The 16,688-nt window shown below is 43.4% G+C and overlaps 1 protein-coding gene across 1 annotated transcript; it reads right to left on the bottom strand.

Moving 5' to 3' along the window:
- Positions 1 to 4,451: 4,451 nt before the first annotated feature.
- LOC105043596 (uncharacterized) lies at positions 4,452 to 15,557 on the bottom strand. The gene is made up of 13 exons (XM_010921178.4): positions 15,405 to 15,557; positions 15,202 to 15,316; positions 15,046 to 15,124; positions 14,887 to 14,962; positions 14,646 to 14,729; positions 14,476 to 14,580; positions 9,938 to 10,018; positions 9,749 to 9,813; positions 7,426 to 7,495; positions 7,277 to 7,354; positions 6,297 to 6,394; positions 6,073 to 6,208; positions 4,452 to 5,075 (listed from the first exon to the last, which is right to left on the bottom strand). The coding sequence occupies exons 1-13, from the start codon at positions 15,453 to 15,455 to the stop codon at positions 4,929 to 4,931; spliced, it is 1,185 nt and encodes a 394-aa protein (XP_010919480.1). The 5' UTR covers positions 15,456 to 15,557; the 3' UTR covers positions 4,452 to 4,928.
- Between the last annotated feature and the right edge of the window lie 1,131 nt (positions 15,558 to 16,688).

Here is a 16,688-nt window from a genome sequence, read left to right as displayed (position 1 = left end):
AGCCCAACGATCGAGGATCACCGGGTCGGTGAGGCGCTCTTCCCGTCGGGAAGAGGCCTCTCCGCCACCGTCGGCGGCGGAGCCTAGCTCTCTACGCCCCGCAGTGACCACGAAGGCGCAGATCGCGGCCATCGTACGACAGATGACCGTACTGACGGATGCAGTCAAGAGCCTCCAGCAACAGCCGGCGGCCCGTCCGATGCCTTCCAGGAGCAGCCGCCGACGACCGCGCCGGTCCCCGTCGCCTCCGCGCGAGCGCCCTCAACAGCGATCCCACGGAGAGGAGGAGGGACGGCCATGGCGCGATGACCGACGGTCCCACCAGCCCTCTCCTTCTCTGCTGGAACGGGCGAGGAAGGATAAGCGACCGCGAACGCCGTCTGCCTCCCCTTCGGAATCCTCTGGAGACTCCACTCCTGGGGTCTCCCAGCACCGACGGGCGGACGACTACGAGCGCCGATTCAAGGAGATCGACCGCCGGCTCGCGCAGTTGCAGGTGGACGGCCAGAAGTCTTCGAACGACGTCGACTTCCAGACCGCCCAACCTCTCTCCCGACTAGTTCTCGACGAACCGATTCCCAGTCGGTTCAAGATGCCGCACGTGGAGCCATACGATGGCTCCACCGACCCGATCGACCACCTTGAGAGCTACAAAGCTCTCATGACGATCCAAGGGGCAACCGACGCTCTCTTTTGCATCGGCTTTCCCGCCACACTCCGCAAGGCTGCCCGGGCCTGGTACTCCGGTCTCCGATCGGAAAGTATCCACTCCTTCGGGCAGCTCGAGCACTCGTTCGTGGCCCACTTCAGCACCAGCTGGAAGCCACCGCGAACGTCGGACAGCCTTTTCTCCCTCAAACAGGGGAAAAATGAGATGCTCCGACACTTCATGGCGCGATTCAACACGGCCACGCTTGAGGTCCGAGACCTCAACGAAGATATGGCTATCTCAGCCATGAAACGGGGGCTGAGGGCATCCCGATTCACCTATTCTCTGGACAAGACCCTCCCCCGGACGTACGTCAAGCTACTGGAGCGCGTATACAAGTACATGCGCGCGGACGAAGGGGCTTCCGACCGACGCTTGGCCGAGCCCAGAGGCCCGAAGGAGAAGCGGAGGAAGGGTCGGGAACCCACCGAACCCAGCAGGCCCCCGACCGATAGTCGGGTCTTGCCACCCCGACGAATCCAAAAATCACCCCGGCAACAGACTCCAAGGCCGGCACGCCCTAGGTATGACTCCTACACTCCTCTCTCCGCTCCTCGTGCGCAGATTCTAATGGAGATCGAGGGGGAGGAATACCTGCGACGGCCTCCGCCTCTGAAGGCAAAGGGCCTCGACCATCGGAAGTACTGCCGATTTCACCGAGGCCACGACCACAACACCGAGCAGTGCATCCAGCTCAAGGATGAGATCGAAGCCCTCATTCGCCGGGGTATCTCGGTAAATTTCGGAAGGGCCTGCCGACTCAACCAGTTGCCGATCGACGACCCAAGCCGACTGAGGAAGCGGCGACTAATCAACCGACGGCCGGAGTCATCAACATGATCTCCAAGCGGCTGGGCCCGGGGACATCCGCGGGGGGGGGAGCCGACGAAAAAGTCGCGCCCGGACGACGTAATCACTTTTACGGAGGAAGACGTTCGGGGCGTCCAAACTCCCCATGACGATGCTGTCGTTGTTTCGGCAACAATAGCGAATTATGATGTAAAAAGAATTTTTGTTGATAATAAAAGTTCGACAAATGTTTTGTTTTACTCGACCTTCTCCCGGATGCGGCTGTCAACCGACCGACTTAAGAGGGTCTCCATGCCCTTGATCGGCTTTGCCGGAGAAGCCGTCACGACAGAGGGAGAAATTACCCTGCCCGTGACGGCCGGCACCGAACCACGGCAAAGCACGATCCACTTAACTTTCACAGTCGTCCAAGTTCCTTCGGCCTACAACGCTATCCTTGGACGACCCGGACTGAACGCCCTCAAAGTGATCGTCTCGACGTACCATCTCCTCGTTCGGTTCCCGACCAAAAATGGGGTCGGGGAGATGCGCGGAGATCAACAGCTCGCACGACGATGCTTCCAGATCTCCACTCAAAACGACGAGTCGAGGGGCTCCCTGACAATCGACATGCTGGACCAACGGGAGGAGGAAGAGCGAGGTTCGCCGGCCGAGCAGCTCGTGGCGATCCCGATAGCGAAAAATCCGGGTCGGAGAGTTTGGGTCGGGTCTCAACTGCCCGACCCCGAACGACGACGACTGACGGAGCTGCTGAAGGCCAATGCCGACATATTTGCTTGGTCGGCAGCAGATATGTCGGGCATCTCCCCAGAAACAATAACCCACCGACTCAACATCGACCCGACGATGAGGCCGGTGAGGCAGAAGAAAAGGTCTTTCGCTCCAGAGAGGCAGAGGGCCATCGACGAAGAAGTGGACAAGCTACTCGAAGCGGGCTTCATCCGAGAATCCACGTATCCCGATTGGCTCGCCAATGTTGTCATGGTCAAAAAAGCCAACAGAAAGTGGAGGATCTGCATCGACTATACCGACCTCAACCGAGCTTGCCCGAAAGATAGCTTCCCACTTCCCAAGATCGACCAGCTGGTGGACGCGACGTCCGAATTTCGACTGCTCAGCTTCATGGACGCCTTCGCCGGATACAACCAGATCCGGATGGCGCCTGAGGACGAGGAGCATACCGCCTTCGTGACTCCCAAGGGCCTCTACTGTTACCGGGTGATGCCCTTCGGACTGAAGAACGCCGGCGCCACCTACCAGCGACTTGTCAATAAGGTCTTTAAAGCCCAGATCGGGCGCAACATGGAGGTGTACGTGGACGACATGCTGGTGAAGAGTGCGCAGGTCCCGGATCATGTTCGGGATCTCGAGGAGACCTTCCGCACTCTACGACGACACCGAATGAAGCTCAACCCGACCAAATGCGCTTTTGGGGTGACCTCAGGGAAGTTCCTCGGATTCCTCGTTTCTCAGAGAGGGATTGAGGCCAACCCTGAGAAAATAAAGGCAATCCTCGACATGCGTCATCCGAACACCAAGAAGGAGGTCCAACAGCTGAACGAAAAAATCGTCACTCTCAGCCGATTCATTTCCCGATCAGCTGAAAGGTGCCTCCCGTTTTTCAAAACTTTGCACCACGCAAATGGTTTTTCTTGGTCGGATGAATGCCAACGGGCCTTCGAAGACCTGAAGAAGTACTTGACTTCCCCACCGCTGCTCGTAAAGCCGCAGGTCAGAGAAATCTTGTATCTCTATTTGGCCACATCTTCCGAGGCGATCAGTTCGGTCCTTGTCCGAGAAAACGAGAACCGAACCCATCAGCCTATCTACTACATCAGCAAGGTGCTTCACGGCGCCGAAGCCAGATATTCAGAGACGGAAAAGATGATCTTCACCCTGACCATCTCCGCACAATGACTCTGTCCATACTTCCAGGCTCATGCCATAGTGGTGCTCACCGACCAGCCCCTGAGGGCGATATTGGCCGACTCACTCGCCGACCAACGGAGGGCCCCGACGCCACTCAACTGGCCACCGACCTAGGGTCGGTCGACTCCTCCGATCGCCGTACAGCCGCCAGAGCTTGTCAGTCCTGACAGCCGCATGCGGCACGGCCATCTAGGGACATTGTCCCGCCGAGGGCATTGTCAACCCTAGCGATTTGACAGCCCCACGGTGACATGATACTTTCACGGCGACTCTGACAGTCTACAGTGAGTTGACAATTCCTCACTTGTCTGCGCCATTAATGACGGCGCCATACCGTGCTCCGCTATATAAATCGGGGAAGGCAACAGTGCAAGGGATCCGCTCCCCCCACTTCTCGACTTCAAAAACACAAGCTCGCATCTCTCTCCCTCTCTCTCTTGATTGAGCTCTCTGTCTTCATTTCACTGTTGCCCAGTCACCTCTCTGATTTGACCGTCGGAGGGTCCCCACCGGAGCCGCCTCCGGTCAGTGTGGACTTTCTTTTTTGCAGATGTTCATTTTCGATGATCAGATAATAAGGGGATTGACCGCAACAGTTAGTAATTTAATTTAGTGAAACGGACAAGCCAGCTACCAAGCATCATGCTGCCGTTCCCCACATGTTAGCATAACTGAAAACATGAGCCATGGAGTTTGCTGTCACAGTATTACAGTTGGAAATTCTGATGAGCTCACACATGACGCAACTAAATGGAATCATTTCCTTTTAGTCTCATTAGCTAAAATCTAGACAAGCAACATGGCTCAACCGAGCACAGCTGCCCCTATCATGACTAGAATACCTCATCTGAGTTGACACCTGTCCATCTTCCTTTCTTTCAATCAAATGAAATTTCTAGATTTAAGCAATTTTTCCATATTGGTACGCATGAAGAAGCATCGCTTATCTTAGTTGCTGAGTTGGCTTGCGTACTAAAATAATCAGTAGCAGTCACATCAAGTCTGAATCAAGAGTTCTCATTAATCACACGCCACAAAAAAGCAGCAATTATGTGCATTCATTCAATCCGAGGGGTGACACCGTGGCCCACTCGAAATTCTATGCTGAATCAAGAACAAACAAGAGGGCTTGGATAACAGCAAATAAAATGTTTTTTTTTTAAAAAAAAAAATTCATGTCTCTCGTGCCTGGATCTAAAGTCTGATTTCAATCAAACAGAAATCACTCTTTCACCCGAGATAATCTTTCTATACTGCATGGGTCAAAAATGCCCCAACGCCAAGGATGAGTTCCTCGTAAAATAAAACATTGTAGCACAACAGCCCGGTGTAAATTGCATCAAAGTAATTGTTCTCTGGTAACACGGTGAGCAGAAGAATGGAACTAGGATGCTGAGCAGCGCCAAGAAGAGTTCCATCTTAACAGGCAAAGTCACTTTATTATTTCCACTGATATCTCAGAGCTCCCATAAAACAGAAACTACACATTAGGGGGCGGCCATATCTTCCCAAGAAGCTCCTCCAGGCGCTGTGCTTGGTTCACATACCCTTCCAGTCCAGAAGCCAAAAGCTCTTTAGCCCCAGGTCCCACGGCTGCTGAAAAGCTCTCTTGGTCCCAATTCACAAGCTGTACCAGAAAAGAGAAAGCAACGTGACTTTGTACCTTAATGAGAGCAAATGGTAATTAAAGTCTAGGTGCTATGAATCATACATGGGCATTCAATGAAAGGACAGGCCCCACACTAGAGAACCAATGAATCAATCTTAATTGGTTAGCCTTATCTTGGATGTGCCTTTGATATAAATGTGCACATGGGCATGCACGCGTGTGAAGCTGTACCAAAACTAAGAACAGCAGTGTGATTTATGCCTTAATGAGACTAAACGGTGATACAATTCTAGGTTCAACCAATTACACATTCGCATCCAATGAAAACACAGACCCCACACTGTAGTCAGACCAAAGAGATGATATCAATTGCCCAGCCTTGGACGTGCTTTGAATGTGTGTGATCGGCAAATAGTGACTCGTGGGATGTTGGTCTGCCAGAACATAGTTTGTTCATAGATTTTATTTGTGCAAAATATGCACTCTGACAGTACACGGACAGCATGGCAGAACCAAGAAAAGAGAAATGTCTAAAATGACTAGATCTTGAGAACCCGTTTCCTGTGTGTGAGAGAGAGAGAGCGATCAGGCAAGTAATGGCTCGTGGCATGGTCTGCCTGGAACATAATTTGATTAGGCAAATATGTGTGCGCGATTAGGCAAATAATGTGTGTGACTAGGCAAATAATGACTCATGGCATGTTGGTAAACTGGAATCCAACTTTTTTGTAGCTTCCATTTGTACAGAATGTGAACAAGGAAAAGAGATGAGTATGTCCAAAAGGGTTAGATGTTCAGAACCAGAAAACTTTGCAGCATGATCCTGCTAATTTGCTGGAGTAATGGTTGTGTATTACAAACATTGGTCATAAATCGATAAAGCTCCCTCCTTGAATGGGGTCTTTATCAATGTGGGATACATATCAAGGTGGTCCCTTGTTAGGAATCTTTCGAAAATAAAAGACTTGCTGCTAGGAATATTTCCAAAATTGAAAAAGAAAACAAACAATTTTACCTCTTCTTCGCTAAAACTGTGTGTGGTGGCAGAACTAGGAGACATCCTCCTAACAAATGAGTACTTCTCATCGGGATAGGTGAGAGATTCTTTGAGAGATTGCAATATCTTCAGAGGTGCAATTATGTAATCAACCCTAACAACAAAGAACTGAGTGAGTTCGTAATGCACTCTAACAACAACATTTGCAACATACAAACAATAAATATGAGAACTGAACTTACCCAAGAAGGCTGAATATATCCTGTTTGTTGCGGATTGCTGCTGCCATCAATTTTGTTCTATGCCCATACTTGTGAATGTAATTGTATGCTTTTGTTACCTACACATGCATAAATAGACGATCAAAAATCTAAATAGGATTTGGCCAAACATTTTGTCTTTTTGGCCTTTTCCATGGTTACATATTCAAAAATCTAATTTAAGCTGAATAAACTCACTGCCCTACTCATGGAGTTATTAGTAGAACAAATTTTTGAAGCAAATTAATTCGTGATGGTCCGTAGCCTATTTGAGCGCTTCCTCTATAAAATTTAGATAGATCGTACCATCATTTTAGAAGTCATCCCATCTATCTCATCATACAAAACAGCAAGCATAATTCATCACCTTTTTTTTTTTTTTTGGTACATAAGCATAATTTATCACCTTTGAAGAGTTGTTTTGAACACCCCTATCCTTGTCAGCACTCTGGATAACTTTTAATCAGATGAGATTAAGCAGTGTAACCCCAGAGTAAGCTAATTATTATGCACTATAAGATGCACCAGCCTTAATGCGATCCCCACAGGAAGAACATACATGAATGTAAGGGTCGCTGGTGGTGGAGCCGGAGCACAGAAGAACATTAAGAAAGGTTATCCTGGTGAACAAGTACTTGGAAATGCACAGAAGAACACGCACAATCATCAATCATAAATCTTTTACCGAGTAGATGACCTCTTCTTCACAAATTGTATCTGTATCATAATTGATATACATTTTACATGAAGTTTTCATTTCAAAGTTAGAAAGCCAATTAGCAGTACCAGTATATCCACTAAGCATGATGAGTTAAATGTGAAGAAAAAGCTCAAAAGGGGCATACTGAAATGGGCCTTACTATTTGAAGTTGTTAAGCAAAATAAGTATTATACAAAGAATTCAGAAATGCATCTTTGAGATAAAATGAACTTAGAAAAAAAAAAGGAAAGATTGAACTGACCAAAGCCAATCCAGGATCTTCTCCTTTCTTGCAAGCAGCTTCTATCTCAGGATCACCAGAATGATTGCGAGACCAATCCTGCAATAAATCTCATCACAACTATAGTCTATCACAATCTAAAATATGCACTCATTAATACAAAGAATTACCCTAATGCGACCGACAAATATTTGGATGACAGATGTGCCTGCTTGAGCTGCAGCTGCTGCTTGAGCAAAGCTGCACAAGGATATTAAAACCATCATTAGAACAAGGACATCAAGAAATGTATCAACTATTTCAGAAAACAGATACATCAAGGGAACATGATTGCCAAAATTTCCAAGCTCAGTTAGAGTTATGTAATGTAAAACCCAATCACCTTACCAGGATGACTGAAGCAGTCAATTACTAAATAGTTCACCATAATGTACAAACTGTGAAATATTAAGTTGTGCCTGGAAATTACATCACTTGCTATCTGCCACAAATGCTCAAGAAGCATAAGAGAGAGTAGAAGGCAGTGCAAGTTATATGATTGTCATCATCTATGATTTTATTTTAGTGCATCAAGGGTGCCCTAACTATGGCTGAAATAGTATAACTATAACATATGTAGGAATATGAATATGACATCATTCTTGGCAATAGTAATAAGAACGTACTCTCAATTGCACCCTAGAAAGTAACAGGTTCGACAAGTCTGTAGATAAAATGCAAGATGTGATAAAAAGATGGATTAGCAACATGCATAGGCATGAAATACAGCAAATGCCTGTTTATGACATCTATATGGTAAAAGAATAGGTGCCAACTATCAATCACCAAGAAAAGCAATTCATCTAATAAGAAAAGTTAAAATGGTAGAAAAGATGCTTTGGGAAAAAGACACAGTCTAGCATTCTCAAATTCAACATTTAGAGGACCAAAAGATTCCCACATGGTTCTTACAAAACCCTGAGAGATCAACAAAGACCCAAGGCACAAGGCAGACTGGCAAGGCAGTATTAAGGTAAGGACATCTAATATATGCGAAAAGATACAAGCCCAAATCAGCTGAACCATGAGAAAGTCCTGATAATAATGTCATATACACAATATTGCAAAGATATTTGCAGAATCTACAGCAGTAAAGTCATTGAAAATTGGATAAAGCGTGCAGATTTCTGAGCTTATTGCTATCTTAGGTTGTAACAGATTCCCTTTGCTTGGCAATACCTAAATTGCAAAATAGAAGTCAGGCATGGAAACATGAAGTGATTATTACTAAGTGTCGGAGGCAGGTTAGAAAGAGAAAAACATGTTAGACCTCTAACAGGAGACAAAAAACTTTATAACAAATTTCCATATTTTTGGACCAGCAAAATGGGATGTTCTTTTCCATAATAATTGTGAGAACAAAAAGGGGGGGTGAGACTGGGAGACAATGGAATATCACTTCCTGCACTAAACACCAGAGGAACTGCTCGCCATGGTAGGCCTGTTCATTCTCATTAACCTCGTTTCAATAGGCTTGGAATGTCAAGAGGTCTCAATTGAAAAGCAATAAGGCAAGTGATAAACTCACTAAGAACTGCATATTAGGTATAGGCAGGAAAGGTCTTCTAAAGCGAGAAATTTTTAGGACGCTTAGTAAATAAAATTATAATTTGTCAAAAAAGGCACTTCTGTAATCAACAGCAATAATTAGATGATTACTAGCACTCACTATATTAACTTTTTCCCCTAAAAATGCTTAGTTACTTGGTGTATGTAATCTTTTTCATGAAGGAGCGGAGCAAGGAAAGTGTCTGAGGGCATTCTCAAGTAGTTTAAGGTTCACAGGCAGTAATGGATGATGTCAACTATGGCTAGGATTAGACGGCAAATTGGGACATTGCATTTTGTGATTCAAACCATAGACAAGTAGAAGTGAAGAGTCAGATATGACTACCAAGACTCAGAAGCATAAGCCATCTGAATGTAATTATTATCTTCCTTGGTGGCATACATGGGCGTAGCCTGGCATTGAACAGATTTGTTCTACACAATCTCAAGCTGGAAAAAGTTTGTGGCTAAGTTGGACATGTTTTCTGCAAAAAGCAATAGATGGACCTCTTTCCCTGGTTCCTTCTGCACTTTTCTGCCACCAAGCCTCAGTAATCCTGGCAACTTTTACCTTAATTCTCCTCAGAGGCACGTAAGATCTATTTCAAGTGTTTAAACATACAAACCTCTGCACCTTATTTCATGGATGTTACTAGAAAGGCAGTGTTGATGTAAGCAACCCCTCCATTTACTTCTACTATAGCGCAGTGGAGATCAGGTGAAGTTGCAAATCAAGAATCAATACAGATGTCATCAAAAGTAGGTAATAGTGTATGAATGTTTCCACTTGTTGGTGAATCATGTTTGGAATATACACTTGAAAACTAAGAAAATTTCATCTTACAATAGTTTAAACTACTTTTTCTGATACAGGGAAGACTATATGTTAAAAATGCATACAAATACCTGTAAACAAATGTCAAGTGTGTTTGTATTCCTTCAGATTCCAGAACCCGTGAAGCTTCTATCCCCTGAGTGGAAAATGAAAATTTAGGTTATAGATGGAAAAAACAAAGATCAAACATTATACCATGTCCTGTATCTTTAGCCTTTCAAGCTAAGGGAATTAGGGAATGAATGACAGGCATCTCTCACCTGCCATGTTGAAGGAATCTTAAAGAGTAGACGCTCTGAAGGGACCTCTATTTCATAGTATAACTTCAAAAGATCATGCACCTGAAATTTTTTTTAACATGACAAAACATGAATATGCTTGGTTAAAGAATATTAATGAGCAGAAATTCATAAAATTTCCCTTGAGTTGATTATTTTAGTATTTTTTTATAAAAAATTTGGTTAGCAAGCAAAGAGACAAGATTATAGCCAAACTTGCAAGTGCACTGTCTTTTGCTTGTTTTGTTTGGACCAAAATGTAACAGAAGGATACGTTTTATCTGTAAAAGAGATACAATAAAAATACTCAAAAGGTATAAGTAAGGACCCTAACATTATTCTGAACTTAGCCTTTCAAATTCTCATAATAAAACTAGGGCAAAAGGTCAATTTTTTTGAAAGTTTTCAGAGTAGAGGAAGACTTGAGTTTAACTATATATTGTTTAAGGAAATTATTGTAAATTAGGATATCATGCCATGAATTTTTTATTCAGGTGGGAAAATTATTGCAAATTAGGGTATCACACCATGAATTTTTTTATTTAGGTATAGCTTTCATTCTTTCAAGAACCTATGTTTAGATTGGTTTCGCAGTGAGACATGGAGTGAAATCAAGAAAAAAGGAGTAAACAGCTAAAACATCTGAAAGCCAATTAATGGAGTCACTGCAACCATTGAAAGTCAGAACTTATTGCCAAAGATTTTAGATCAAATCGTTATTCTATGTGGGCTCTGCACTAGTCAAAGTACCAAATTCTCTATTTTCTTATACATATTTAAAATGATGAGAAGTATTGCATATGATGGAATACAGAGTCTAGAGAGGGTCCACAACATTTTATTTTCTGATTGGACTTACTCTTGAGGACTCTTACAGTAATATTTTATATTTAACTATATCTAAAAAAATTATATGGCTGGTATCTTACAGAAGCCCACAGAATAAAGAAGATAAATGCATTCAGGAAGGCCAAAGTGTTGGGTTCACATGAAAGAAATGAGTCTGGCCAAACAACCCAATTTTCTCTCCTTCTAGGCCCAGGAATCTTTAATATTTCTAACCTGAAACTATGTCATTTGCATCATGCAGGACATATCAGAGATAAAAAGTGAAGTCTTTTTTAAGAAGATGATGGACACTTCTTTATTTAAACATGCTATTCTTTTCTCAAAAGCCCAAACTTTCACTTTTGCATGACACGGAATGCAAGAGAACTGCCAGTCACTTTATCGAAACTGTGGCTGCATGGTCGGCCCTCAAAAAAAGAATAGCCTATAAACTTTCTCTAAAACAAGTTTATTCCTCAGAAAGCAATATGGGGGAACCAGTTCAACTTCTCAATAACCCAGCAGTCTCCAGCACCCTCGGCCGCTGCCATGCATTATGGTCTTCACCCATGACTAATTGAGTACTGTGACTAGCTATTATCCACTGTAATCCAAGTCTCATACTCTTAATATTCCTGTATTGGCTTTTGCAATCAAATCCAATACACCCTTAAAGAGGTGAATAACAAACCAAAATATCTAAACAATGTCCTCCAGAGGATAAGCTACAAAATAAAAAAAAAAAAGAAAAAGGAAAAAAGAACATATTAAATAATAGAAACAAATGAGAAGACAAAAGAAAGAGGAGAAAGAGATGAAAGACACAGTTTGGTCCGCACTCTACATGTCCCTTTTTCTTTTATTACAGAGCTAAGGTAATCACTTAGCTGCTTAAGAGACAAACTAATCAATCGCTAAAGGGAAAATAAGTCATGTATTTGGCCAGGGGAGGAAAACCTCAAGTTTAACTCTGCCCAAATTACATAGAGTACAGATATTATAAACCCACTGATACAAAAATTGCTACCAATATTTCAACCAATTCCCCCAAAAGACCAACCATCTCAGCTTGCCAAGGTGTATAACTTGCCTGGTCAAAGTTCTCAGCTAAACATATTGAAAACTAAATCCAAATATTAATACATGGATGCAAACTTCTTTGTTTTCAAATATGTTACCACGATAAGAGATAATCAAGCTCATAATTCTTGGTTTTCTCAAATAGTGTCAGAATAGTCATCCAATGAAGTGAAATCCTGATTATTACTGAAGTAACAACATCCGATCCAAATTTTCATCAACATCCGATCCAAATTTTCATCCCAAACAACCAATCTTTAAAGATAACTCACAGTCTGCGTGCAGCATGTCCCATGGTTTACTATTCAGCCATTACATCTGAATAAGCAACAACACTCTGTTTTTTGCTCTTGCAGGAGTAGTCAACCCTAAAATAGAAAACAGCCTGCCATTGGACTTCTATCCATTGAAGAATCACCCAAGTCTTCATTACATAACACCTTAACAAAGATCCCTCTTCCTAGAACACATTTTCAGATGCCCCAATAATTGAATTAGAGCTTCAGAAACCAGACATTACATGTCCATACATAAATAGACTTTCAATACTCATAGTGACAACAATTGCAGGTCTCATCGTTGTCAGACAACGAAGTATAAATGAAATCTTCCTAAACCCGTTAATGAATTTTTCGCTGCAGGGCAATAGCCTAATGATTACAGTGGGAGGTTCCATTTTTGAATCATAGTGCAGTGTGCATGATTCAAAATGCAGGTGATGGGAGTGCAATCTGCCAAGTCAGCAGTCCAGATAGCGGGGGTTAACATGACTGCACATGGTGCAACGCAACTCAGGCACAACCCCTTGTAATATAACATGGTTAGAATATAGTTTAAAATTGGTTTAGTCCTCACATGGCCAATATGCAAAATGTATCCATTGTATGGGCTGCTTAGTGAGTGGAATGAACCCAAGAAAAGAGAATAAAAAAGCTAACAATTCTATTGACTAGAAGCTGCTTATCAGGGTCCATGGGATATTGACTATCTTACCACCCAAAATAAAACATTATTATAAAAAGATTACTACATATCCATTGCAGAAGATCAATCTCCCATCCAGAAAGTGCTACTTCAATGTTCAGGAAATAAAACAATTTTGTCAGGTTGTTTAAGATGTTTGAAAACAATTTCGACCATTAAACCCCAGTATTGTTCCCTGTCATGATCATTATATGGAAATGGCTTAAACTAAATGAGCCAACATGAGCCACACATTCCCCCACTTAACAGGTGATGCATGCATGAATTAGATGCAAGGCCCATTGTAAGGGTGTGAATTTTGTGTAGCTCTCATTGCATGTGAGTGGGTTTTGCATACACATCGGTGTAGGTCTAGCACTGCGATTTCATAATATTTTGAAAGGTGAAATCAACAATGATGCTCCTCTTGAATCTTGAACTCACAACCATTACTGAAATGATCAAATTACATTTTAGATGATTAGAAATAATCTAAAGACTGATTCTGTTAGTCCATATACCTTTGATCCCCCTCCCAACACCCCACCCTTCTAATAATGAACCCATGCTGTTCTATTTATATGTTTTGCCTTGCAAGTCTAATTGAGGGTAGCAAAAAAGTAAGCAAACACACAATTGAGTCAAAATTCCAGCTTACTGAGTCAAAGATTATAAATTTACAGAAGTCTCACAACAATCTACCTTGTATGCTCTTTTGCATTATTTTACTACTAATCATGCTTCAGAGTGAAGAGCATTCTCGTTTTAGATGGTTTTTCTATCAATGAGCTTGGAAAAACACTTCGCTGAAGTGGTTTAGGAAGCAACACAAAACAGAACATGATATCTGACATGACAATGAATCATGTGTCTCTATTAAATGTCTTTATCCATTTATATGCATACAACCTTCATCTTTTCCTCCAACCAAGAAAACTAACCTGCTTTTTGCTACAACTAGAGTACCTTATTGACACCCACCTCATCACTTATCTCAGAGACCTTTCTATAGCTTCCAAACAAATAATGGTAAACCAACACTCATATCCACATAAATTATCTGTCAAACAGCAGCTAGAAAAATATGTGGAAAACAATTTTAAGATCAAGTGTATCATATACAATTGATTTTACTGTAATGCTGCAACCATTGAAAAGTAGGTGAGAGATAAGAGATCATGAATACCTAAAATCTTATGTGAAAAATCTCATTCCCAAGTGGCAGATAAATGATCCAAACAGAAGTATAGCATTAATGGGCTTGACAAATAATGGTTTGAAGAAAGAAAAAAGCAGCATACGGATTTGTAGCTGCCAAAAGTGGATTGTAAAAGTTAATATCAGTTGTCATGTTTTTCATGGTCCAATAACGGTCAATAAAACAACAAACTGAGTTAGTCATCTCGTGAAACCCTATTAAAGCTAGTACAATCATGATCTCAAAAGAAGGAATTAAAAATGTTAGGTAGGGTTGATGTAACTTAAATCCAATTTCATCCAGCTTTCCTTGGCTCACAGAAAAGCTAATTATTAGCTTATTTAAGTAATAAGCACCCAATAATGTACTCTTATCAAGTTATACTGAAATTTGGATTGGTCCATTAATAAGAGGATAGCTAAAGAAGCATATCTAAAGTTTGTAACCATACCTTCCGAACGATGCCATGTGTATCGTGAGCCAGACGAGCATCCACTTCAGTTGACACCCGACCAGGGACTAATTTAACCAAATCAGCTCCAACATTCACCATTGCCTGCAAGCCAATAGAATTAGATGTCTTCCCTAAATCATCAGAAACCTAAAATTGCAGCCACTGACCTTATCATAGAAGCAGGACAGTCTATCATTGGGATTCTGCTCCTCATAGCATTCACCATCCGCCAATGCAGTCTCTATAGCACTCTACAACCCAAAAATCCATTCATGTCAAACCAATCAAAAAGCTATCCCTTCTTTTCTTCCACAAAGTTAATAGGAGAGAGGCCAGCGAGGTTCTCCTGGCCGACTAACATCCAGATATTGGTAAGTAATTCAAGAAAAGCTCGAGAACTGTCCTCACCCTGAACTTGGTGTCGGGAAGACCGGAGATACCCAAGAGGAGGGAAGAACTAACAGTGGCAGCTGTCGGTGGAAACCTACATCCCATTCAAAGAATTAGATAACAAGTCGAGAAGACTTGAAGAGGGAATAATTGATGAAATGGAAGAAAGAATCTTGCCTTTCGAAATCATCGAAAATGACGGTGTCCGGAACGATCTCGCTGAAACCGGACACGGCGTCCAGCTCGGTGCTCAAATCTTGATATCGAGAGAGTGGAATTAGAAAAAAAAATAATCCAGAGAAAAAAGAAGATGAGGCAGGAGGGCATTTTTACCGGCATCGAGAGTTGAGGATGCGTTGCTGATGGAGGCGTACACCCTCGGAACAGATCGTCGCAGAGTCGAGACTAAATTTAAGGGCAAACGAATAGAGACGCTGCATCTTGTAAACTGTTTGGATCCCAAAAAGAAAGGAACCGCCGGTTTAGATCCCAACGAGAAAGAAAGGGGGGCAGAGAGAATTGACACTAAAACCAACCTTTGAAGTGGTGAAGAGAGTGGACGAAGACGGGGGGAGTGAGACGGCCATTTCCGCCGCTCGCCGGTGCTCTCAGAGACGCCAATCCGGTTTCCGTTGACGAATGGATAAACCAGTTCTGGCAGTTTGGTTTTGCTGCTTGCTACTGTTATGCTGTGCACTGGAAATAGATAAGTTATACTTCATGATTGACAGCACATGGTGATGCCACTGGATCTCCAAAAGTGTCCATTATCTAAATAATATTAAAAAAAATATTTATAAAATTAATATAATATTTAATTTTTTATAAAATTAATATAAAATTATAAAATATCATTTGAAATGATAGTTTTTAATATAAAATATTATTTTAAATGATATTTTATAATCCACATCATCTTCTTCATGGAATCAAAGATCATAAAAAAAAAAAAAAAAATCATCATTCCAGATGCGTTTTCAAAAACACCATTTCATTTGGCATTTATCCCTTCTTGTATAAAAAAAAAAAAATCGAACAAACCTAGCACTCTTTCCCTCTCCGATGGTAACTCTGACCTCTTCCCCCTCTCCGACGGTGACTCCATCGTAGGGACCGATCTCCGACGAGCTCCTCTCCTCTCTTGCTGGTAAGTTCCTCTTTCCCTTCTTCTTTCTTCCCCAATTCTTCCCTCTTCCTCCTCTTCTCTCCCTCCACCGGCAGCGGCCGCCCCCCAACCCTCAGCGGCAGCCCCGCCCCCTTTTGGCCCTGCGGCGGCCCCCCCCGACAGCGGCCGCCCCCACCCCACCAGCCCCCCGCTTTGGCCCACCCCCCTCCCCCTTTGGCCCGACAGCAGCCCCCCGGACGGCAGCCGCCCCCCTCCCCACCCAGCCCCCCTTTGGCCCGGTGGTAGCCCCCCCCCCCCGACGGCGGCCCCCTCCCTCCCCACCCACCCCCACTTTGGCCCAGTTGTCACGGGGTAGTGTTTTCTTACCCAAACACCCATGCGGCGCCCCAGCATGCCACACACCAAGGCCAGCCCTCTTGAGTCCTTTCCTCCGACATACCAATAAGCACGCAGCAGTCCAGCCACATAGCCAAGCTTGCACCTCTATGCCCCTACCTGGCAACACTGTTGTACTGAATACAGATGACACCCTCAAGTGCCCATAAGCAATCCGACCCCTCGAATCAACTGTAATGCTTATGCATACCTCCGTGCCATAACATAGACTCTTTCCAAGAGTGCTCCGCAGCTCAACACCTCTGTGTCAACTCTAAGACTTTGCCCCTCAAGCCAAGCACTGCTCATCCCAGATGTC

Source organism: Elaeis guineensis, chromosome 4 (assembly GCF_000442705.2).
Source record: "Elaeis guineensis isolate ETL-2024a chromosome 4, EG11, whole genome shotgun sequence".
Taxonomy (NCBI): domain Eukaryota; kingdom Viridiplantae; phylum Streptophyta; class Magnoliopsida; order Arecales; family Arecaceae; genus Elaeis; species Elaeis guineensis.
The sequence above is the reverse complement of the archived record's forward strand: the minus strand, read 5'-3'. Positions and strand labels throughout refer to the sequence as shown.